This window comes from Schistosoma mansoni (genome assembly GCF_000237925.1).
Source record: "Schistosoma mansoni, WGS project CABG00000000 data, supercontig 0253, strain Puerto Rico, whole genome shotgun sequence".
Lineage (NCBI taxonomy): Eukaryota > Metazoa > Platyhelminthes > Trematoda > Strigeidida > Schistosomatidae > Schistosoma > Schistosoma mansoni.
This window is the reverse complement of record NW_017386116.1, coordinates 37587-64206: the sequence shown is the minus strand read 5'-3', so window position 1 is coordinate 64206 and position 26620 is coordinate 37587. Positions and strand designations below refer to the sequence as shown.

Below are 26620 nucleotides of genomic sequence, written 5' to 3'. Positions count from 1 at the left end.
TCAACGTTTATTTTTCTTGTTTGGTGATTTTGTTCCATGACGAGATTTCTTATGAGATACTGGTGATGGACTATGAGCTCGTTGACGTTTCTTTGGATGCACTGTGTCGGATATTTCATTTTTAGCATCCTCTGTAAGAAAAAAAGGAAATAACCTAAGTAGTAAAAATCCGAGAAGAATACATTTGCGAGGTTACAACCGTTTTATTAAGGATAATTTATATAGTATTGATAGGATTTATCGAAAACTTCAATAAGCAATTAAAACAACAAAGTAACCTATGGGAAAACACATAATAAAAAACACATAAAACAGACACTCAATATAGGTCACGTACATGTCACACGGATTTGCTATACTACCTGGTTTCTTAAACTGCAGTGCATAGTGATATTTGGAATATATGATGAAGTTTGACAGATTATGGAGAAAGGGATAGTGTAGACAAAAGGATTTAAATAGAAATCTAACAAGGTAATTCACTTCGCCAAACTTAGATAAAACATATGCGCTGAAAACAAACTATATAATGAAATCCATGTTAATCAAAGTCGAATGATATTCTGTAAAAAAATGTCAACAATTTAATTCATTTGTATCGGTTGTTTGAATTTTCCCATTGGTGTTTGGGTCTACAACTGATCTGTCTCTTTTGGTATATGTGGATTCTGTGCGGATTGCCGCAAGTGACGAGCATTGTTAGCAGAGATAGACAATGGGTGGCAGTGAAATCCAGGACGCGCGTTTCGTCCTGTTTGTGACTTGTTAATTGAATAAGCCTGCTTCCTAGAGATGATGTTCACTCTGTGACTCGAACCAAGTGCCGTTCGCTTCAAACGCCATCGTGTTGTCTACTTAGCTACTGAGTCCAGATAGCGGCCTGGATTCCACTGCTAGCCACCATCTATCGCTGTTTATGTCAATAATTAATTCAAGATGTTAGAAAGTTGTGAAATAACCTTCAAATATTTTTAGCTGTTTAACGCTGTTTGTTAGTTTTAAGTAAAATCCGAAAATTGTTGAAACCATGTCTTCAATTAATTGGATCAGTCATATACTAAGATTGTAATTAATATTACCATTTCTTCCCAAATGTTTTTAGGAATAGAATCGTCAGTAGAGTTCATCATTTCATTCATTTGTACCACTGGCAGCAAGAAGTCTGGTGTGAGTGAAACAATCTACGAGGATGATGGGATGCCAATCACTAACATCTCCCGACGTCTTGGACGATGGGCGGAATTTTTCGAAGGGCAGTTCAACTGGCCTGCTGCTCCGGCAACATCAACCAGCTTGTCCTGCCCCCCATGGCCGGTGACGACTGTTCCACCAAACGAGGCGGAAGTCCGCAAGGAACTCCAACTCTTGAAACGTTACAAATCACCTGGCCCAGATGACTTCTTACCTCCGGCTCTTTTTAAAGATGGTGGCGACTTTCTGACTAAGAAATTGACTGTGTTGTTTGGAAAAGTTTGGGAGCAAGAAAGTGTTCCAACATCATGGAATGAGTCAATAGTCGTCCCTACCTTTAGAAAGGGTTCACGTTGTTCCTGCAATAACTATCGGGGGATAAGTCTACTCCCGATTGCGTCCAAACTATTGGCTTCTATCATTCTTCGTAGGTTGTTTAAAACCCGAGAACGATTGACTCGCGAGGAGCAGGCTGGTTTTCGTTCTGGTCGAGGATGCATTGATCACATCTTCACCCTCCGCCAAATGTTAGAACACCGTCATACTTATCGCAGGCCAACAATCGTAGTGTTTCTTGATATCAGGGCTGCCTTCGATTCGTTGGACAGGACTGTTCTCTGGGATTGTCTATTGAAGAAGGGTGTGCCTGAGAAGTTCATTAACATCTTAAAGGCCCTGTATACGAACACCTCAGGCAGAGTGAGGGCATACAACCACCTTTCTCCCTTGTTCCATTCGAGCAGTGGGGTTAGGCAGGGTTGCCCGATCTCACCATTCCTCTTCAACTTTGCCATCGACGACATCCTGGAAACAGCTCTGGTGGATGTAAGTAATGGCGGTGTGGATATGTTGCCTGGAGAACGACTTCTCGACCTTGAGTATGCGGATGATATTGTCTTACTGTGCGATAATGCCCAAGGCATGCAATCAGCACTTAATCAGTTGGCAATCAGTGTCCGCAGGTACGGCATGTGCTTTGCACCCTCCAAGTGCAAAGTACTCCTACAAGACTAGCAGGATTCTAATCCTGTACTCACCCTGGATGGTGAGGAGATCGAAGTAGTTGAGAAGTTCGTGTATCTAGGTAGCTATATAAGTGCTGGTGGTGGCGTGAGTGATGAGATTGGTACACGTATAATGAAAGCCAGAGCGGCTTATGCCAATCTGGGCCATCTTTGGCGCCTTCGTGATGTTAGTCTGGCTGTAAAAGGTCGGATCTACAACGCGTCGGTGAGAGCAGTTTTGCTCTATGCTTGTGAAACCTGGCCTCTCCGAGTTGAGGATGTTAGACGTCTCTCTGTGTTCGATCATCGTTGTCTCCGAAGGATTGCTGACATCCAGTGGCAACACCATGTTAGTAATGCAGAGGTTCGGCATCGTGTGTCCGGGCGCAAAGACGCCAATCTAATTGGTGTTACCATCTTGAAACACCAACTTCGGTGGCTTGGACATGTTTTACGAATGTCGTCCCAGAGACTTCCACGTCGTGCATTATTTGCCGACTCTGGGACTGGTTGGAAAAAGCAGAGAGGAGGTCAGTGTATGACATGGTGTCGTGGCATGAAAGAGAGCTGCAAAGGGCTAGCTTACGTTGGTCCTTCACGACTCCTTGGTTGGGGTCCGAGAGATGGTGCAACACAGTGGCTAGAGACGTTATCAGATATGGCTCAGAATAGAAGCCAGTGGCGATCCTGCTGCAACCTTCTTTTACTTTCTACATAAAGAATGGTTCTAACTTTCCTAACTGAAAGAGTCTTCCGGTTGTACATTTCAGTCCGCCTTATCTTTTCATCCCTTCTCTTCCTACTTTCATTATTTTGTGTGGCGCATATGTACCTGGTGCCCTTTTGTACCAATATATATGTGTTTAAATAAATAAAAAATAAATAAATAAATGTTTTTAGAATCATCCATGTAATTAAACTAGCATTAGAAATAAGAACGCAGTCTAATCTTCTGAACAATTAGGGGTATACAAAATAGAGACTAATAAGAGTTGAAATATCAGTCACGAATTCAGTGTCCGATTAACCAAGCTCATTTGTTCCCATAAAATATCCTCGAATTAGGGTACTCGGACTTTGAGTTACAGTCTTAATGAGGGCTTGTAATACTCTACCAGATTGTCCAAATCGGAGTATTTATTAATTTAACTCAGTTAAAATAATTATAGACTTGACACAAACCTTTTCTAGCTTCTTCTTCTAATTCATCCCAATCTTTTCCTTCTGACTCATCTGAGTCTAAACTTTCTGGTTCATCCGATTCTTCTTCAGCTTCCCAATCCTCATCATCATCGCTAGACTCATCACCACTTCCATCTTCTTCACCATCGCCAGATAGCTCACTTTCTGACGGTGCATAATTCTCATCTTCATCTTCCGTGTCCTCTTCATCTTCATCGTCATCCTATTTCAAAAGAATAAAAAATGTATCAACGAGTGATATCTAGGTTACACACAGTAGTAGATCTAGGACTTAGGTACTCCGACGACTTGTCGTTTTCTGAACAGATAATGAAACAAACGTCCAAGTCTCAACGCCTTATAGGTTTCATAACTCGAAACCTTCATAACAGCGAATCTCGTATTCTAATGTACAAAGTCTGTGTTCGACCACTCCTCGAATACTGCGCGTTTCTCCTTAGTAGCACGCGCATAAAGGATAAATTAAGACTGGAATCAGTACAGAGACGATTTACACTTCGTACTCTTGGACCTGATAGTGTCTTGACATATAATTCGAGGTGTAGTAAACTAGGGCTTGACCCTTTGTGGATGAGGAGACTCAAACTTAACCTTATCTTCTTTTTCAAAATACTTAACAAACTCTCCTTCACATCCAGCCAGGCGATTCAATATGCTAAGGCCTCACATTACGACATTCGTAACTCCTTGTCTTTAGCCAAACAAACATATTCTAGATCTTCTCTCTATATGAATTACTTTGCCTGTAAGTTTTCTAGACTCTGGAATAATTTACCTCAAACTATCCGTATGTTAAACTCTCTCCCATTGTTTGTTCGCTCAATTAATGCTTTTTGCTCCTCTGAAAATGCATTAAATGCTCTAGCGCCTGCAAGTGTATCTTACTCCGCAAGTGAGATTATAGGAACTTTAAATGTTTAACCTCTTACTTGCTATCATTGTTTTGTTGTTCCGTGCTCTTTGCTTTAATCTTACTTTCTCTAGTTGTAGATAATTAATAATAACTCGCTTTGGCACTGGTAATAACCTTACAGAACAATGTTGATCAATCATAAGGCTATCCACTTAATAAAAAAAATGACAAGTTCCCTGGTGTTGCATTGGCTTGCCGTGACATATGCCATATTTAAACTATTTATCAATTACTAAACCAGCAAACATAAAACTTTCTTATATTTCATGTTTGTTCTCTACATTAAATGTTGATTTTTATAACAATCTGATCATGCCTGTAAACTGGTGTGAATTCTGTAAATATTATCTTCAGAATATATTATTATTATTATTATTATTATTATTATTATAAAATAGTTCTATGATAAGTAACGTATTAAGTACACCAATTATTACTAGGTTCAACAGACAATATATGTTCTTCGTCAACTGTCTAGGTAGTGAATCTTCATTGACTAAGGTGAATGAAATATGTATTACATATTCTTAAGCACCATCTACCTAAACGGGTGATGTCGTCTGGAGTAATAGAAGGTTGAAAGAAGGCTAGAAGTGGTTAAGACAAGACATAGCATCAGTTCACGAAGACACTAACTGGTGAACTGAACCATTTAAATGGTTACAAACTATACGATTGGGGTCCGAGTGTGATTTTTGTAACCCGAAATCGAAGGTGTTGGATGACTTGGTTCAGAATGGCGGAGATGCATCTACTCATTATCTGTATCTTAGATCATGTGTGTTAAACCTCTCTTATAGTGTTTTTCTTTTTCTAACTCATCTTTTCTACTACCTCTAATACTGTTACTACTCTGATTTTTCTTGATAATTTCATCTTACTGTGTTAATATCGTGTGGCCACTTGAGACAGTGTACATGTGGAAGGTCTCATGTTGCGTATGACTATAAATATCAGAAAGATAGGTTATATAAATAACACAATCATATACTGCATACACGAAACAATCAGAATAGTATGATAGGAGTATGGTATAAGTAAATGTTGTTATATAGGACACATCCAGATTCTTTTGAGTAGTTGGTACTTCTGTTACGTTTCTCGTTATAAACGGATACATGTTATCAATAAAAATATCAAATTACCATTATGTGATGTTGGTACTCCAACACTCTAAAACCATAAAGTTTTGGAAGCCTGGAAGCTGGATGTTTTTTTCTTGATACCACTTTCCAAGGTATAGCTGAAGTCTGTCAGGCTACTAAGTATCTAAATATGAGACGGTAATCCCTTTGAAGTTCATCAGTACCACAACTCCTGCGTTGTTGCACCTAATTTTGATGAAATTCCGTCATGAATATTAGATCATAGTTTGTCTGCTGTCAACCTACACCAAACTGTGCAGTCAGTAGGGAAATGTCTATCTGTCTAGTGTGACAGTACGCTTTGCCCCACTTTATATGTGAGAAACATGTAACAAACGTACAAATCTTAAATATCTAATTGTGTTACCCGGACATTGATCACGTACATAATAACCAATAGGTGATTTGATGCTAAATGCAAAGTATAATGTGAAAATGGCATGTAAGTAGGTGGATTAGGTTGTGGCATTTGATGAAGCTATTAACTAATGATCCACTATATTTGGAGGAAGATGTCTCTTGTTTGAATCCGTGAAATAACTGTTATCCAATCCTGGAGACTTTGGATGATGGATTTAAAAATAGATGACAATCAGTACACATATACTTAGTCGAAAGTACTTTAAATCGTTCATATAGTGTGATATTTTTTACTTGCTAATCAAACCAGTCTTCCTTGATATCTTCCTCTGAAGGAGAGTTTTCTATACCGACGACCAACAATATCTTTACGTCTTTGGTTTTTCTCCTGTTAGTTTACTCTTACGTGCTGAGAATTGAGGGTAACATTTAACTGATCAGCATGACATGAGGAAAATAAGAAAATACTTGTATAGTTATATATATAATAGCACTCACTTCATCTGGTGATATAAATGACCAACCTCCTTGTTCAACAAATCCTTCCGGATCATCAAGAATAGTTTTCATTAGTTTGGGCCAATTAAGTGATTTTGACGCTTCGGCATAGAAGATATCACACGATCTATGATGCATATGAATATTTTTTGTTAATAAGATAAATGATATTTCTTGCATCAATTTTCTGCATGAATATTAAACTATCCATTCATAATTAAACGATAATTAATAAGTAAACGGTTTACATTCGTTTGTTGAACTACATTTCTTTACAGAAAAAGAAATCATCGTTGAAAATAAAACACCGTTAAATGTAGCTGGTTTACAAACAATGAATTGTAAGTTGAAATACTAGAATTTCAACTAACAAGTCCGGTCAGGTTTCAACTACGTTTTACTTTGATTTGATCAATCGAGTAGTGTTATTTGCATCCATATATCGAGTAAATAAGTTACAATACAGTTACCAGTTACTGGATTATCTTTTTATTCTAGGAAAATAGAAGTGAGATAGTCAGACAACAATTTAAATATGGGCGCACGCGACTAGTCAAAAGTTGAGCTGTTTAATAAGGAACGAGAAACGCCTTTGGTTGAATATGTGGCTTAAATATCTAAGGGATATATATATATATATATATATATATATATATATATATATATGAGCGTATATATATATCTCGACTTGGTTTAAAACTTTTCCCACTCAGGTAACCGGTTCGAGTTTACGTAAACAGAGCTTGTATATCAGTACCAGAACCAGACATCATACACCATAGCAAATACACACCATTTACAATACGAATTAGCTTAATCGAGCTGTACTACAGCACCTTAATGGTTAGATTGAAGCGTCAACCATATCTCATAATGCTTACATAAATGATAAACCCACCGGTGTTACAAAAATATACATTATTAGTAACATTTTACGTCACCCATTGTTAATATTGAGGACTGAATTCCGATTAGTTTTCATTGGCATATCTCTATTCTGTGTAACTTGCTTCGATATAGCCATTCTATAATATGTTTTATAGAACAGATGAATTGTTCCTATCTTACTTGTTGAACAAGTTAGTACATCAATGGGTGGTGCGTTCAATGTCTCAAACGAATGAGACCGAATTTGAGTACCATAGTGAATATCAGCACTGAGTTACAAATGTATCCAGCTGGTGAGCCCAAAATAAGAGGGAAAGTGATGTTTAGATTATATACAGCTATACAGTTTATGAGTGCTAAAGAGACCTCAGGTTATTTACTTTTTGCTATTAAATGTTAGTTCTTTTTTCGAAGGGTAATCTCAATACCACTTCCTTAATTTATATTCCCGTAAAAACCTTTGCTGTTATCTGATAGGTTGCTATTGCCTTTAGTTTACTAACTTTGAAGATCGTTGCAGGTTTCTACATAAACAGGGCTATTCCTTCCCAATTTTTAACTTCTGTAAAAAGTATGAAATTGTTCTGAAAGTCTCGTACTCTCTGTTAGTGTGGATTACTAATGTTGAAATGTTTTTATGTGGCAGACGTCCAATTTATACAAGTTGTAATTAATTGCGTCGTATTTGGAAGAATCCTCAATCGTTTGTAAAAGAATTTACCGTAGGTCAACTGGAAACTCCTTAATATATAATCATCTTATCAAGATTTAACAATTCGCAGTACACAAATTAAAAATGTACGCAAGTCAATAAAATCACTTAAAAATTACGACTTACAGTAACCATTCTTTAACCAGTTCCAAAGCAGTACTCGGTATTGAATTAATCATCGCTGGTTTTTTATGATAATCTTTAAATACAAACACCATATCAAATGTACGAATCGATAAGCTGACACGTTCCAGCATGACAAATTCAACTTCATCCAATGTAACCACGAATGCAGGTAATTCAACAACACTTATTAATGCACTACTTGTAGGCATCAGTAGTACAGTTGATCTACAACGAAAAAAGTAGTGAAAACAACAGCGATAATAAAAGGAACAATTAGATTTTCAGGATTATCAGAATAATGTCATTTGAACACTTTTCCTGATCGAGTGTAGACGTCATGTGATTTTTAAGAAATGTTAACTATGGATAGCCACCTTCATACACAACGTAAAATCTGGCAAATATGTACACACCATATCAGCACAGAGATAAAATTATGAAGACAAATCCCAGTGTATCAATAGCATCAGTGATATTAAAACGATTAGACAGAGATACTATGGCTTTAAGGTCATGAATTCGAGAGTTAAAAGACAACAGAATTTCAAAACTCAAAAGGTGAATGTATCGGTCAAATAGTTGAAACTTTCGCATTACGCTAAACAGTACGATTATGTATGATTCCGATAGATGACTTATCAAAAGAAATTCCAATTCGTCGGGGAAAGTAAATTTTGCATGAAATTTCAGTTCTATGTGTCATAAGACGGTGTGTTTGATGGCGAACTCTATCTAATAAAAGTGGTAAGGTGAAAAGACATGTAGAATAAATTATTAACATAAACAAACGAGCCAAGGCACAGTAGGAAAATGACATATCCCGTAAACACTAGGATCATATATATAACCCAACAACCTACCGGAAAGGACATCCATGAAATCCAAGTTCACGGAATGGTGTTTCAAATTCTAGATCATATCGACGCGCTAAATTCTCAGATCTATCCACGAATGAACGAAATGCCATTTTAATTTGTTCTCTCATTTCACGTTCTCTTTGTTCTGCCTCTAAATCATCACGATCTTGCATACGAGAGTGAGTTTTACTCAAATCTGTGGTTAATTCACCAACTTCTGTATAGAACTGGATATCGGTATGCTTTTTCTTGCCATACATAATTGCATTCTACAGATTTAAGGGAAAAGAAAGAAAAGTCGAAACTTATTTCATACTAAAAATAAGTATTTAAATAGTAGAGGTGTTTAGAATTGAGTTAAACAACCTAATTACCAAGGAGTAGTAGTATAGGTGTATACTCTTTGCTGTAAAGTCTATTTTATGACATGATATTACCTGACTATCAGAGTCGAATTCAGAAGTCTGTCCCAGTGGTTGGATGTAAAGTGCTTTTGAAGACTAAGAAAACACTTTTATTCAGTGAATAAAAACCCAGAAATTATCGCCAGATGGCTATGAATAGTAAGTACTTTCAAATATAATATGGTTATGAATAATTAGTTTATGTGTGAAATATTTGTGCTACGTACAATAAAACTGTGATGCTGAGCTAGATTCCTTTTCATTAAAAAATATCTAAAGATGAAGTTGTTGTCAGTAACCAGTTGGAAAGTGAAGCGAATCAACTTCCAGAGTACAAATTACTCAGAAAAAGATATAACCAGAATTACTGGTGAAAGATTACTCACAACCCTACATCTATAATCATAAATGCAGTAAAAAGTAAACCGTTAGAGACAGGTGACATGTAGGAGTAACAACTGTAAGAATATTCCTTGATAAATTAAAAGCACGAAACTGGTTACTACAAACAGATCATTTGAAATGACGACTTCAAACAATCGTAAAAGTACCTGTTGACATACCTTTAAATGAAAATGCAGTAAAATAATCATTTCTCCATCACACGGTTGATAGAATGCATGTTTAATATTATTATACAGAATATCAACTTGATCGCCTCGAACTGAAGTGAAACGGAAACCGTTTGAATGAGCCTCTAGCGTACCTAACGAAAAATAGGTAAATATGGACGACATGTAAATGATGGTAACGATAATAACAAGCAATATTCCATGTTCATCATTTTGTCAATTCTTTTGACAGTAGAGCACTATACATCATTCAAAACTACGTACGGTAATTTACTTGGATTGGTACTTAATATCAATTACCCTTTCCGATCAACAAATAGCACATAGAAATAGCAACTTAGTAAACCATGTAATAAGGGTTATATAAATATTTTAAAATACCCATAATACTACAAACAAGTTAAGAGAAGAGCACATTCATTAGGTTGAATAATTTTTAAGAGTTTGGGAAACTGCTCAAACACATACATGGATACATACATACAGTGATACAAATATAGTAACAAATACCTGTTATTCTTTTCGATGCAACATTAGGACGAATGTATAAATCTTTCAAACGAAAAGAGCCTTTAGCGTGATCTACAACCAAGTCATCTTGTTCTACAAGATTTGCACGTTCTTTCTCTTCCGCTTCACGTGATCGAAAACGCTTCAGTACCTCTTTAATTATACGATAAGCATTATTTAAATTGGTCGATGGTATACTAGCTTCACCATGTCGACGTACGTTTGAAGCACGATAAGTCATCTCTTTTACATAGGTTGATTCAGGACTCTAAAACAGAATTAAGTTGTACAGGGAAAATTTTTTAATGTAATTAACGTAAAAATACTGATCTCAAAAACTACGCAGGTTTTGAATTGTATAAACAGATAGGTCGGTAAAAAGCCCTCTGATTGTTTTAACACTAAATAGGTTGGGGAAGTTTCGGACTTAAGATCAGCTAGCTGACAATAACAATGCTGGAACTCAGTCAGTTATATACAACCTAGAACCTGGTACATGTGTATCAAGTTTATTAACACAGTGATATGAAATTGTCAAGGTGAATCCCAACGTAGTAGAAATAGTATAGATATTAATAATAATAGATCAGATTAGGTGTTGACGAAAAAATTCCAGAAAATATGAATTTGTGAAATAAAGTTTTATAGATTAAGAAACTCAGTTTCTAAGAGGAGACAAAGAATGAGCGCGCCTTCACCATTGCAAACGATTCCGATCAATGTCACCTAAATTTTCTGACTGTTGTTTACCATAATCATGTGAACCACAATCAGATGATAGTCTGCACCTACCTACATGGTTCAGTTCAAGTCAGTATTTTCATGGACTGATGCCATGTTTGGAACTTATAAATCACATTTTGAATGATTAACAAATATTTTTGCTGTACTAAACATGAAAAACAAGACTAAGTAAATGAGTGTAACTATTAAAACGAGATAAAAATTAAGAGAAGAAACTTCATTCTTCAAAGAGTTTATAGAAAACCTTAGTAATTTGTCGGCGTATTTATTCGTTACGTATTTTATTATCTAATGCGTTAGACCATTTCACTCACTTCGTTCAACATTTCCTTTAAATATAAACTAATATCATAAGCGCAGATGACTTAAATTTGACAAACTAGTCTTCCTCAAGGATTCACACTTGTATGGATTCAGTTGATAGTGGAAGATAGAAACTTTTTTTCAATCTATAGAAAAATAAACTAACTTGAAAACTGGCTGTATCTTTTGCACCAACTAATGCACCAGGATGATGGAAATTTATACGTAAATATGTATAGTCAGCTTCAATAGACGTAGAGACATTCTTTATTGTGCTGATGTGAAATGGTGTTGGAAGTCCGAAAATTGGCAAAATAACAGTTTCATATTTCTTATCTATAAAGTAAGGGACAAAAGGAAGATGGAGTGAAAAGAAAATCACGATGAAAGTGAATCATCTACAATTTAAATCAATTTATATAAGTGTATGTACTACTGATTACTTTACAGAATTCGGCTACATAATTTATTTGCCTGTGTTAATCGAGTACCAAAACCTGTGATGAGTTTGAAGTGGATAAAGTAAATTGCATTCATCAGGTGATAAAGTTCCACTAGAACAGTTAGGATTTCGAAAATATAAAACATATCACGATATTAATGTATTATTACTGACAGAGACATACAATCACTCTTCATTAGAGTTGGTGCCGATGTTGTCAAGACAACAGCATTGAAGAACTAATCTGGACGAAAGCTAAAACAGATACCTGGCAAGGAATTGTATATTAAAGTGTCGGCCAAATAAATTCGAAAACTGGAGAATATCAGTCTGTCACAAACTTAAGAATTCTATATCAGGGAAATGATTAAGTTAATGCACTTTAATCGAAGTCAGTCACAACATGGAACCAGACACATATACGCATCAGTTTGAGTTAGCATACATCAATAACACAAGATCAACACCAAATTCATAGAAGCAATTACTTTAATCGTAGTAATATACACACAAAAGGATTGTATATGAGGATATAGTACAGGAAAAAAGATATGAGCAAATTTTATTCTAAGAGTTTAAAGGAAGACAATGAGTGTATACACCTACGCCATTGTGATCGATTCTCAGTCACATCAACCAGATTCTCCAACCATTGGTTACGATAATCACGCGGACGCCAACCAAGTAGTCTGCATCTACTAACACGGTTATCAGTGTCCAGGCATGCGTAATACGTGACCCAATCATCTTAGTCGATGAAGACTCACAATCTCATCAACTGATCTACCATCATTCTCTAATACCCTGTGTCTAACCTCACTATTATTTACCCAGTGATCCCAGCAGATGTGAGCTATATTTCTAACACAAGTGACTTACGAGTATCCCTTACCCTAAACGGTCATGTTTCGCAACCGTAAAGTAAAACAGAACGAACTGTTGAGCAGTACAGACCGACCTCTTGCCTTTGCTATACGCGACGTAAGTTGGCAAAAGCCAAACGAGCATTTCGATTCCTTGCAGAGATTTCGTCAGACACCAACCCATTAGGGCTTATCAGACTTCCAAGATAAGTGAAGTTGTCGACGCGTTCCACTACTTCACACTCCCTTTGCTTAGTTCAGGTGTTGACGCAGGCCAGACTTCTTAATTCCTGCACTAGAATTGTTGGTCATGATGAACTTGAGGAAGATGTTAAAAGAAGTTTAGAGTTGAAATTCGACGGAGAAATAATACGGATTAAAGAGAGATTGAGTATGAATACAGTGGTCTTGAGTGCTGTTAGAGGTATGAGGGTGGTTATCATTTCCCAGTTCCCCACATTGTGGAAGGGTTTTTCTAGAGGTACCTTAAAATGAAATTGTGTTAGAATTGGTCTTAGTAACCTAAGAGCGTGACCGCAGTGCCCAAGGGACAACTTCTTGAGGTTGGTCACACACGACCTTTTTGTAATTTTCGTGTCAGCTCCGTACTTGTTGGGACCTTAACACCGGAGAGGGAAATCCGTGGAATAAGGCGAGGTGTGAATTTTCAGGGTCAAAATTTTGTAACACAACATGCATCAATCAAATCATACTTGACGGATAAGCTTTGGAGGATGTAGGAACCTTTACATATCTGGGCAGCATCATTGATGAACGCGGTGGATCTGATGCAGATGTGAAGGCGCGGATCGGCAAAGCAAGAGTAGCATATTTACAACTGAAGAACATCTGGAACTGAAAAAAACTGTCTGTCAACCAACATCAAATTCGGAATTTTCAATACAAATGTTAAGACAGTTCTACTATATGGGGCGGAAACTTGGAGAACTACGAAAGTCAACATCCAGATGACACAAGTGTTTATTAACAGTTGTCTATGCAAAATACTTCGGATCCGTTGGCAAGACACTATCAGCAACAACCTACTGTGGGAGAGAACAAACCAGATTGCAGTGGAGGAAGAAATCAGGAAGAAGCACTGGAAGTGAATAGGATATATATTGGTGAAAGCACCCAAGTGTTTCACAAGGCAAACACTCACTTGGAATCCTCAAGGCCAAAGGAGAAGTAGAAGACCAAAGAATACATTACACTGAGACAGAAATGAGGAAAATGAACAACAATTGGAAAGAAAGGTTCAGCACACAGTGGGCTGGAGAATGCTGGTCGGCGGCCTATGTTCTATTGAGGGTAACAGGAGTAAGTTTTCTAACCTCATTCTTCCTCGTAGGAAGGCAGCATCGCTGTTATGCTGGTTGTCTGATAGAAACACCTTACTGCCGTCACATCTCCGTACATTCAGTAGTACGACTTCACCCTCGGGTTTGTTGGTTTTAGTCTTACGGCTCTTCAACCTGTCTGGCATGGTAGTATAGTGTCTGTTACTATATTAAGCCCATATAACTTATTTTAGCTTCTAAACAGGCCAAATTATCGATTCTTCTTGAGTCATGTTTTGACCTTTTGGACTATTTACTTATCAATCCTGACTGCTTTTATATGAGTATATGTGTGTGTACATCTTATCCTACTCGTCACATGTCTGTAGCTTATTTTTGTGTGACGATAGATATTGATTAACGCTTAATTAAATCGGGTCGGCTTTCTCCACCGCGCACTATTTCGCTTTGCTTTCGCTTCTTCACATCATTCGATGCGATTCACTGATTATCTATTCCAATCAACGAGTGTACAAAATATATGTATTCGAACATCCATTCTCGTATTTGACGTATTTATTTTCGTTACTCACCAACGCCAGTTAGGTCGATAATTTCTATATCTATTTTGACAAAAATCACTCATACGATATAACTGGAGTCAGATCCCGGGACACTAAAGTAGTGAGCCCGTCGACAACATCATCCGACCTAATTGTAGACAAAATGAAGGGCCCCACAGTAGAACCCTGAGGAACGAATGTTCCAGATATTATAGCTCGATTGGTTTATTACGATAGACAAGCCCGACCACCACGTCAAGGTAGCAGCAGCAATCGCAGCCTACCGTATATTAGTATTTTAAACAATCAAAGCATTTTTAGTTAATAAAGTTGTGACCAATTACGCGAACACTATGTTATCATACTGTGTTGGTGATATGGAGTATTGGAGCGAAACTTACCAACAAATAGTCGAAGTTTACGAACATCATCTTCCTTAGGCATTTGACCAGCCCCTTTATAAGCAATGCTAGATTTCATTTTAGTGTCTAAATTAGTATCAGTTTTCAATCCTGTTAAACGATTTGTAGAACTTGTTACAAGTTCTTGAAATAGATCTCGCCGGCGGCTCATACGTTTCTCTTCAGCAGTTTGTTCATTCTAAGAAAAAAAAGTGAAGGAGGGAGGCAACAAAATAGTTATTCAGTTTATATAATCGGAAAGGGCATGAACAAGTTATCCATCCTAAATAACAAATGATTTTTGCTCAATATTACGAATACATTGAAAGGAAGTTTGCAGAGGATTACAAATTTAAATATTATGTGCTTAGTGCGAACCTTGAAGATCCTTGTTTACATTTATGTCCAGATTTTTGGCAAGAACAGTCGAGTAGTCCCAAATTAACACAACACAGTCGTATATTATTCGGTATTTTTAAATACATTTCTATCTGGGATCAAATACTGTGACGAATTAAACAATTTTCTTTTCATACGGCTAAAAAAATTTCGCTAGATGAATGCGGACTCGAAACCGGAGACTGGTTCACAGACTAATAATCTATCTGTTATATAAGCAGATCTAGGCAAACTAATGTATTATTATATTATACTAAACTACACTATACATAGTATATATACATATATTTGGGTATGACAATCTATTCGTTTTAAAACTATTTAGTCTCGAAGAAAACAGATAGGTGGCTACCTGATTATAAAATATATACAAAAACGGCGATATTACATATCAAATTATTATCAATCACATGTAAATAACAATTTTAAACAAATGAAAAAACACTAGAAATATTTCATAATCGTCGCCTACTTATTCGGCTTGCTTAACAGGGAGATACAGATCAATGTACTTGATTTCAAGCCACATTTTGAATGTGAATGAGATCTAGTAATACTAGCCGGTTGCCCAAAACTGAAGTAAATTATGATGATATATTTATTTGAACATATATATAAGTAAAAAGAGGCACCGAATACATATGCGCCACACAAGTCACTTGATTTGTGTGTGGACTACGATACTGCCCGGACGCCCAAACCAAACCAAGCGGTTTTCTTATAATGCTACACCCACAGCCTTTAACCAAGAGGTCTGGTACACAAGGAAGTAGAGCAACGTCAGGAGATGCAGTCTCATGGTTACCAGTGACCAATAATCGGTTCATACGTATTTCTCAGCACCCGAATACCCTGATACGGCAAAGGGTGGGGAGAAATCGTTCTCCCCCCTAAAATCCTCTCACATGATCACGAGCATGTAACCACTGCTAGAAAAATCTCATTCATCACCTCGTGGTGAGGGTGTTGTTTACAAAATTGAGGACGAAAAGTGAATTTACGGCGCTTAAATATGGTTTGTGGATACAGAGGATCTACCTAGAGAAGTTGGAAAATCCTGGTTCTAAACCAACGGTGAACTTGGGCCCCAGGATCCTGAAGTAACAAGCCGCGCATAAAACTATTCTTAGTCACCGGCTACCATGGGATTGCATCTGATAACTTTGCTTTACTGCCTTGTCTATTAGATCTTTAAGTCAAAGGCTCAGGGAGTGGCCACCTAAGAAGAATACTTCGGGTTTTGGCACCCGGGCAGTATCTCGAACCACACGCAAATTTTATGATAACTATTTTGTGTGTCTGATATATATTTTTGTGCCCTTTTGTGCTAATGTTTGTGTTTAAATAAATAAATAACACAAACATCACAATGACGATTGAACAGTATCTACCGTATATCTAAACTGATTATTAATTAGTACTACCATTATCAATATTATTACTATTATTTAAAATGGACAAGTCAGAACACCATTTCGGACAATGAATGAGAGTATGGTTCATCTTTTGTTTAACATTAACAACAAAGATATCAAAAAATCGAAGATAATTAGTCGTTACATAAGCGTAGTGTATGTAAGATTTCACGCAGCCTTGAATTCTTTTACGGATATGCAACTCTAGCAAATTGTTACCATCATGCATGAAATAAATTAATCACTACCTACTCGAGTTTTCTGTTCAATAATAGCACGACGATGTCCGCGACCCAATATTTCTTGTGCAGCATTTACACCAGCACTGCCATCACCATTTGGGATAGATTGTTTTTTAGAAATAGCACCTGCACTAGTACCATTTGCTGAACGTGCGCTCTGTGGATTTCTATTGCTAGTGTCTCTTTTTCCAGCATTTCTAGTTTCTTCTTCGTCCTCTTCCTCATCCTCTTCCTCTTCCTCTTTTATATACAAGCTGATTGATTTCGGTCGACGTTTTGCAGTCAAAGTATACACTAAATTCTCACCGGTATTTCCAACACCAACAGCTAGCACATCACCTAACCAAAGTGCATAATTTTTCTCCGCTTGAGATTTACCAAGACTATTTATTAAATTCTAGGAGAAAAAAACAAGCAAACAAACAGGTAAAACAACACAAAACATAAAGAAAGAGATTGGAATTATTCCATTAATTACGACTAATAGGTTTGATCAAATGCATAAAAACATGTTATATTGTTGATTGTCGGTGTAGACCACAATTATATACTAAAAGTAGTTAACAAAAATAGTAGTAATGTAATTTACTTAGTATTCAACTACCATTATAAAGATTGTATGAAGATTAGTGACACACCTTGTAACAATGATCACGGAAGATAAGTTGTGTATGAGAAATATCAATGTTTATTGGGAGAAAAAACAAGCTTTATGTGAGCTTTCGTTCTGTAGCTAGATATTTTATCCATCTCTCACTTATCAGCTTATTTTTAAATATTTGTTCTGTTATTACACTATGCTCGCTTATTATATATACAACAGTTTTCTAAATGTTTTCTTAAAGTCACTGTTGAACATAAAGTTTGAGACATTAGACGGACGAGGGTGATTGCTTATTTCATGTGAAATACATCAATCTTTTCCCTAGATGTCAGTTAAAATTCATCATATAAACGCATCTGTAATAAACATTTATAACCTTATATATCAGAACCTTGAACAATTATTATTATGCACTTGAATATATTCAAAGAATGACACGAAAATAGATATATCAATACAGAATATATATAATCAGACAACTGTCTACAGATTAGCGTATCTCCCCTTATAAATGTAATTTATTGCTCCAGGAATGGCCTGCGTCAACACCTGAACTAAGCAGGGTTACAAAAAACCAATGGATTTCTTCTAAGTCTATTGCGCTGATGGATTCTCGTAAACTCATCCCGTCAGGCTCTGAACACGACGAAGAGTTAAAGCAAATCAAATCTAGGTTAACTAAAAGTCTACGGAACGATTATAAGCAGTGGTGGGCAACGAAAGCAAAAGAAATGGAAAAGACGGCAGCTGCAGGTCACACCAGACAACTCTTCGGACTAATAAAAGAAACAGGAATTGAGAAGTCTGGCCTGCGTCAACACCTGAACTAAGCAAAGGGAGTGTGAAGTAGTGGAACGCGTCGACAACTTCACTTATCTTGGAAGTCTGATAAGCCCTAATGGGTTGGTGTCTGACGAAATCTCTGCAAGGAATCGAAATGCTCGTTTGGCTTTTGCCAACTTACGTCGCGTATAGCAAAGGCAAGAGGTCGGTCTGTACTGCTCAACAGTTCGTTCTGTTTTACTTTACGGTTGCGAAACATGACCGTTTAGGGTAAGGGATACTCGTAAGTCACTTGTGTTAGAAATATAGCTCACATCTGCTGGGATCACTGGGTAAATAATAGTGAGGTTAGACACAGGGTATTAGAGAATGATGGTAGATCAGTTGATGAGATTGTGAGTCTTCATCGACTAAGATGATTGGGTCACGTATTACGCATGCCTGGACACCGATTACCACGATGCGCAATGCTGACTAGTGTCGGGGATGGTTGGAAGAGAGTTAGGGGCTGCCAAACCAAAACGTGGCATCAGTGCTTGAAGTCACTAACTTCTAGTCTTAACCGTGTTAGTAGATGCAGACTACTTGGTTGGCGTCCGCGTGATTATCGTAACCAATGATTGGAGAATCTGGTTGATGTGGCTGAGAATCGATCACAATGGCGTAGGTGTATACACTTTTTGTCTCCTCATAAACAATCTTTGTCTATATAAATTACTGCTACTGAAGTAACTGCTTCTATGAATTTGGTGTTGATCTTATTGTGCTAATGATGTATGGCAATTTAGACTGATGCGAATATGTGCCTGGTTCTACGTTGTAGCTGACTGAGGGGAGTCCTATAGTGTTCCTTGTCAAAGTCTCTAGAGGTCCGGAAACGCAAGAAGACATTGTATCCACTTGGTGTTGAATAGGAACTCCACAGAAACATATAGAAAGTGCAGACGCGTGTCATGGCTTGGATTGAATGCACTGATAATATATTCCGCATGGTTCCAGAAGTTTCCAGAAGTTCAAGATGGTGTACGACTATAAATACACATGTTTTTTTGTACATGAGCTAACCTCGAAGTAAAGCTTTTACTTGCAGTTCGCACCTTCTGTCTGTTGTACCAGTCGACGTGTATAAGTAGTTGGAATTATAGGAATGGGTTTGGAAGATAATTAAGGGGTATCAGCACCAATATTTATCAATAATCAATCAAAACCAGCCAACTAGTCAGAGCTACGAACAGCAAGAAAAACCATGGTTTAGGATTTGACAACGTTGATTACTAACTCATCTTAGTGTTTAGTGACATATCAAGCCCTCATGGGTTATTCTAGCTTCCGAACAGACCTATTTATTCATTAAAGTCACATTTTGACCATGCTAATTACTCGCTTACTAACCGTGGCTGTTTTTAGATGAACGTATGTGTATGTATTGCTTGTCCCACTCATCATGTGTCTGTAACTTATTTTTTTCCCGACTGTAATTATCGAGTCGTGCTTGGACAAATCGAGTTGGTTCACTCGCCTTTTCCGCTCCGCTTCTTATTTTGAATGCCTGTCTGGATAAGCGAATGTTTAAAATAAGTTCCTCCGACACAACCCGTATCTGTTTTTTTATTACCACCGTCAAACGAACGGGAATAGCCTAGATAATATAAGTAGTTAAATGGGAGATTTGTTCATAGCATATTTATACGTTTATCTAAATTGGAGCCAGATCAGCGGGACACAAAGAATCTTACCATGCTTTACTAAAAACACCACGAGAAAAAGGCGAAACGATGTGAAACAGAGAGATTTATCAAAATTACTCTATCATATTAATAGGATTAAAAAACTGAGATGACACTATAGTGTTCAGATGACATTTGGCGAATACTTAAGCGACCTCGAGAAACTCCAGTCATAGTGAATTGTAAATAAAGTTATGAATCAATATGAGGGATCAGGAGTTTAGGTTAGGAATTAAATGTTAAGTTTTCATAACGAAATAACATTAGTTATAATACCAGACTGCTATTTAGTTTTGAGGACAAATTCATTTTGCGCTAAATCCAAGATGTACTAACTGAAATATCCTGGGTTTGTCCACAAATCATAGTCCCACTAAATTACTTACAGAAAACAAAGAACGGGAACAGGATAATGATGGTGCTACAAAATATCCTTCCGTTTTAGGTTAAACTGACTGGAAGATTAGATTTCAAAAGCATCTTGATTTGACTGTATTACGACATTGTTTCAGTGCTAGTTAAAGTCGACAAGACAATTATTGGATAACAAATAAGCAAGATTATCGAAGTTGTGTTTTCTGAGTCAGATTGTTTGGTGGTCAAAATTTCACTACCCTTCTAGATATTAAATCAATAAGACGAATGTATGGTAGCGTAAAAACTGCTGAACATTCATTGATATAACCAAACTAGATGAATGAGAAGCTATCAGTAAACTTTCAGTCTTTAGGTGATGAGATCAGTTTCGTGCACCTTGGCAATCAATCATTAAATTTGATATGATTGTGTAATAATATAAAATAAATTTAATTTGGTGAAAGTTAACAAACAAAATACAACAACACATGAAAATCTATTTTATGATGGGATGCGCACACATATAATTAGGCACAAATTTACTTTAAACAACCAACCTGGAAGCCTAAATTGAAATTTAGTGTCATTCCTCGACGAAATGTTGATGCAGATTTAGGTGATAACAGTAAATTACTGTCTCGAAATTCAATCCCCGTTACAAATCTAGAGAAAATTGAACACAGTGTAAAAAGGTACCACTAAACTATCAAAAGATTTATAGGTATCATTACCAAGTTTTGATTTGATAATTTTGAATAAATTGAGCATTGGGTAGATTGCTATAAATAAATAATATATTTGTAATATCCCAATGAGTAGAAAAATTAGATTTTCTGATGTTTCGTGACTTAGTGTAAGCCACTTCTTCAGAGAATACATAACCAAATTAACCATAATCCAAGTTTAAATAGTACAACGGAACAATCCAAGAATAATTAGGTGATCAATCAAAAACAGGTCTGAATAAATCAATGTCACGTCATTTCATTGCGGTCAAGGTGATTTTTCTACTCATTGGGATATTACAAATATATTATTTATTTATCAAAAGATTTGTTTAGAAAATTCTTGTCAGCATTCATTATAACATGATAACTGTTATATCCTCGTGAAGATTAAACTACGAGTAATTTCTGAGAACCATTAATGGAGTAATATTACATATACATATTCTTATTGTATAACTATTCAGTAACTAGATTATATATATATCATTATTCCTCTTATTATAAGCTTCATTTTGACTCAGATTATTATTATACGATTTACTGTTCTTAAATTATGTTCAGTTAATTAATTACTGTCTCCCGCGTTCATAGACATATTTTGCCTTCACCTTGTATGGATATTATTTCCTATTTTATGGTGTGATGCGGTCTGTTTGGTTGGTATATAAACCAAGTATGTTTGAAATAAATGATTCGCATAGTGGAAGCTGTTATTGATGTTCTGGACTCAACTGGACAGGCTAGGCGAGCAAAGGCCCCCACATGCCCTGATACGGCCGAGAGTGGGGAGAGTCAGTTCTCCCTCTCGAAATACTCTCACAGCCACGCGCATACAACCACTGCCAGGGAAGTCCTACTCACTGCCTTCTCGTGGCACCGCTGTTTACGAAATTGACAGGACGAAAATCGAATGTCCGGAGTTTTAACCGGATTGGTGAACACAGGGAGTCCACCTAGGGGAGTTGGGAAACCTTGATTCCAAACCAAAGGTGCACATGGGCTCCAGGATGAGCCTAAGAAACAAATGGCGTATGAACCAATTATTGTTCGCCGGTTACCATGAGACTGAATCTCCTGACGTTGCTCTACTTCCTTGTGGATCAGACCTCTAGATCAAAGGCTCCGGATATGGCCCCTTAAGAAAACCACCTGCTTCGGTTTGGGTACCCGGGCAGTATCACAGCCCTGACACAAATCACATGACATTTGTGTGGTGCATAAGTATCTGGTGCCCCCATGTACCAATACCTATGTGTTCAAATGAATAAATAATTCAAAAACAACAGGGAAGTGGTGAATGAGAACATAAATAATCGCTCATCATACCTGAAAGGTAACAGATATACTGAGTTGTAGATTGTACATTTGGCACAAAAGTCGACTATACCCCATGATAGCTAATACTTAGCAAGTAAACGATTATTTACTCCCGTTTGAATAACACTTACATTTATTTACCCAACTATTCAATCTGAAGTAAATACAGAGAACAAACCTGTAGCTTAGTTTCTAAAGTTTAATACTTCAATTAATGAACCCATCAGTCAGTCAGCTACAACGTAGAACCAGGCACATATTCGCATCAGTCTAAATTGCCATACATCATTAGCACAATAAGATCAACACCAAATTCATAGAAGCAGTTACTTCAGTAGCAGTAATTTATATAGACAAAGATTGTTTATGAGGAGACAAAAAGTGTATACACCTACGCCATTGTGATCGATTCTCAGCCACATCAACCAGATTCTCCAATCATTGGTTACGATAATCACGCGGACGCCAACCAAGTAGTCTGCATCTACTAACACGGTTAAGACTAGAAGTTAGTGACTTCAAGCACTGATGCCACGTTTTGGTTTGGCAGCCCCTAACTCTCTTCCAACCATCCCCGACACTAGTCAGCATTGCGCATCGTGGTAATCGGTGTCCAGGCATGCGTAATACGTGACCCAATCATCTTAGTCGATGAAGACTCACAATCTCATCAACTGATCTACCATCATTCTCTAATACCCTGTGTCTAACCTCACTATTATTTACCCAGTGATCCCAGCAGATGTGAGCTATATTTCTAACACAAGTGACTTACGAGTATCTTTGTAGGGGATTTTTGACGTGTTAGCTCTGTCCTTCAAAGGACCTTACCGCCGGAGACGGAAATCCGTGAGTTAAGGTGAGGCGTGACATTTTTAGTGTCGACCTTTTCTAACCCCTTACTTCCTTGTGAGAAAATAGCATCGCTGCGAATGCTGGCTGTCCGAGGGAGATACATTACTGCTGTCACTCCTCTACAGTCAGCAGTACAACTTCGCTCTCAGACCTTGAGTTGCTGCTTTTAGTCTTACCGTTCTCCAATCAACCTGCCTGGCATGGTAGAAACTGCAGGAACATATGTCCCAGCCAATATAGCTAGGTTGGGTCATCACGATAGGCAAGCCCGACCACCACGTCAAGGTAGCAGCCACGGTCAAGGATGTGTGTGGGCCCCCAAATGCCCTGGTACGGCCGAGAGTGGGGAGAGTCTACTCTCCCTCTCGAAATGCTCGCACATGGCCAGCGAATATATAGCCTCTGCCAGGGAAGTCCTACTCACTGCCTTCTCGTGGCGGGGGTGTTGTTTACGAAAGTGAGAGGACGAAAAGCGAATGTCCGGCGCTTTAACCGGGTTGGTGGACACGGAGGGTCCACCTAGGGGAGTTGGAAAACCCTGATTCCAAACCAATGGTGCACATGGGCTCCAGTATCCTGATGGAACGAATGGCGGACGAACCTGTCATTGGTCAACGGCTACCATGGGACTGCATCTCCTCACGATGCTCCATTGCCTTGTGGATCAGACCTTTTGGTCAAAGGCTCGGGGTGTGGCCCCCTAAGAAAACCACCTGCTTCGGTTTGGGCACCCGGGCAGTATCACAGCCCACACACACAAATAGTGTGGCGCATATGTACCTGGTGCCCTTTTGTACCCAATATATATGTGTTTAAATAAATAAATAAATAATGTGTGGGCAACGATACTGCCCGGATGCCCAAACCGAACCAGGCTGTTTTCTTAGGATGCCAAACCCAGAGGTCTGATCCACAAGGAAGTGGAGCAACGTCAGAAGATGCAGTCTCATGGTAACCGGTGAACAATAATTGGTTTCTACACCATTTGTTCCCTAGGGTCATCTTGGAGCGCGTGTGCACCATTGGTTTGGAATCAGGGTTGTCCAACTCCCCCAGGTGGACTCTCCATGTTCACCGACTCGGTCAAAGCTCTGGACATTCGGTTTTCGTCCTGTCAACTTCGTAAACAACACCGGTGCCGCGAGAAGTGAGTAGGAATTTTCTGACAGTAGTTGTGAGAGCAGTTCGAGAGGGAGAACGGACCTCTACCACCATCCGCCGTACCACGGAAAGAAGATGGATACGAATGAATAGAAAGACCTGTCTACTCGCCCAACTATTTTGCCCTATGGAAGAACTGAATGTTTACGAAAACACGTTCTGAAGAAAATTGACCATTCAGACGGGGGAGAACATAATCTTATGCCCCTCCTTACATCGAGTCGCACTAGTCTTTGTCCAGTTACACAGGAGAAAGTACGCAGTACAGCCTACAGGATACAACCATAGCATTTTTAAAGCTACAACAGGATTGTCACTATTTAAAGACTCTATTTCATTGAATTTTTCAGTAAACAGAACAACAGTGTTTGTTAACACTCAGCCACAGTCACCAAACAGTTAAATCTCCAAATCATCAGACAAAGAGCTAATGCAAGCAGTATATCTACGATAGTATCAGGTAAAACTGGGGAGTGAGGCACCATGATGTATACCATCAAATGTTACTAATCTCAACCATAGATCATCGAAAACTGTGACAACCATTAGTGATCAACAACAGACCTTAATAGGTTGACATAATTTTTGGCACGCCAATTTTACAGACTTGGTTTCCAAGTAGTTGTCAAGTAACAATCTTCAATACTACGATGTCACGAAACACTAGAATGTTTCTTATTTACCTCGCACTTATGAGGGTAAACAATCAAAGCCTGTTAATGTGTTAGTTTAGATTGTAATAGGGTTTATCTCAATGTATAACATTTGGGATTAGGTAGCAATTACCTACCCTAAAGGTAATAACAAGCTATGAGCGAAACAGATGAATTAGCTAATTGGTGCAAACAAGAGAACGTTAGCGATGCTCTCCCTTTAGGATATGGAAATCCAGTGTCAGCACGGCTGCTGTTTGCAAGATTTTCTATAGCTTTGATAGCGCATATCGGGTTTTAAATCGTTCATGACTGATCACTAAACAATATTACTAATTACACGATATTCTATACCAAAAAATCTACTGGTCACTTTTTTATGCACACAAAAAATCCATCACTTACTCTATCTGAGTCAATGACGTCCATGATTTGCTCTTTTAAATGTTTAGTGAAAAGATTGCATGTAATATCGCAAGCCTTTTTCAACAATATTAGTTCTGTTTCATCCTTGGTAGCTAGGATTTCACTGATGGAGTTAGAGATGTCAACGAGTTGAAATTTCTCCTCTTGCAAGGATGACATGAAAGATTCAGTTAACTCTGATGTGAATTTATCTTTCGCCAAATGACCCACTTTATTATTCTTTGCACCGGACTTGATACCGTCAACTAGTTTTTTTAGGCCTGCCTTATCTTTGTCAGTCTGCAGGAAATATAGCTTTACACCTAACTTACTGGGTTTCTTGGGATTAGAACGACTGTGTGATTGCCGAAACGACGGTTTTCCAAGGGATGTAGGAAATCCAACTTCTTTTTCCCGCACAACACAATCATAGACTGCTTATTGAATACAATTACAGTGTCTTGCAACTCATATCCAAAAAGCCACATCTATACATATGAAGAGTGAGGATACAAAATTTACGTGTAGTGATAAGGTTTTTCCGTATACACTGTCCACTTTTCCAGCTGGTACAACTATAGACTCTACATCATGAAGTTCACTATTGGGGTCCTTGAGAGATGAAATAATCAGTTATAAATCAACTAAGTCTTTACCTCCCAATCTGCATATAATTTAGATAACCTCTTCTCGAAAGAACCAATATCAAGGTTCAGAGCGCACATTGTAGCGCAACTCAGAAATCGAACGCGAGCGCAAGCTAAACGAGATCTACAATTTTCCAATCCGTGGTTGAAAAAATTATTATATAGGAACTGATGTTTTCTGCGTTTTGATGTTCAGATAAATGCTTTAATAAGTCCTGTAGTGTTCTATGATGTTTACTCATTTTTCACAGGCGAATAGTAATACTCTGCAGTGTTTACACTGCTAAGCTACGATGTCAGTTAGAGGACTTTATTTCAAGCCAAGTGATTAAATGGTTCAAATGGTTG

General features: G+C 37.6%; 2 protein-coding genes across 2 annotated transcripts; both read right to left on the bottom strand.

Moving 5' to 3' along the window:
* On the bottom strand, nucleotides 1–21093 carry Smp_212220 (chromatin-specific transcription elongation factor 140 kDa subunit (M24 family); the record flags this gene model as incomplete). Its single annotated transcript, XM_018792533.1, has 11 exons — nucleotides 1–131; nucleotides 3378–3600; nucleotides 6315–6441; nucleotides 8041–8265; nucleotides 8901–9166; nucleotides 9865–10007; nucleotides 10384–10651; nucleotides 11597–11766; nucleotides 14980–15178; nucleotides 17046–17432; nucleotides 21064–21093. 11 exons carry the CDS (start codon nucleotides 21091–21093, stop codon nucleotides 1–3), a joined length of 2169 nt encoding a protein of 722 aa, XP_018644688.1.
* Nucleotides 21094–25589: 4496 nt separating this feature from the next.
* On the bottom strand, nucleotides 25590–26350 carry Smp_212210 (chromatin-specific transcription elongation factor 140 kDa subunit (M24 family); the record flags this gene model as incomplete). Its single annotated transcript, XM_018792531.1, has 4 exons — nucleotides 25590–25925; nucleotides 25958–26113; nucleotides 26148–26237; nucleotides 26282–26350. The coding sequence occupies 4 exons, from the start codon at nucleotides 26348–26350 to the stop codon at nucleotides 25590–25592; spliced, it is 651 nt and encodes a 216-aa protein (XP_018644687.1).
* Between the last annotated feature and the right edge of the window lie 270 nt (nucleotides 26351–26620).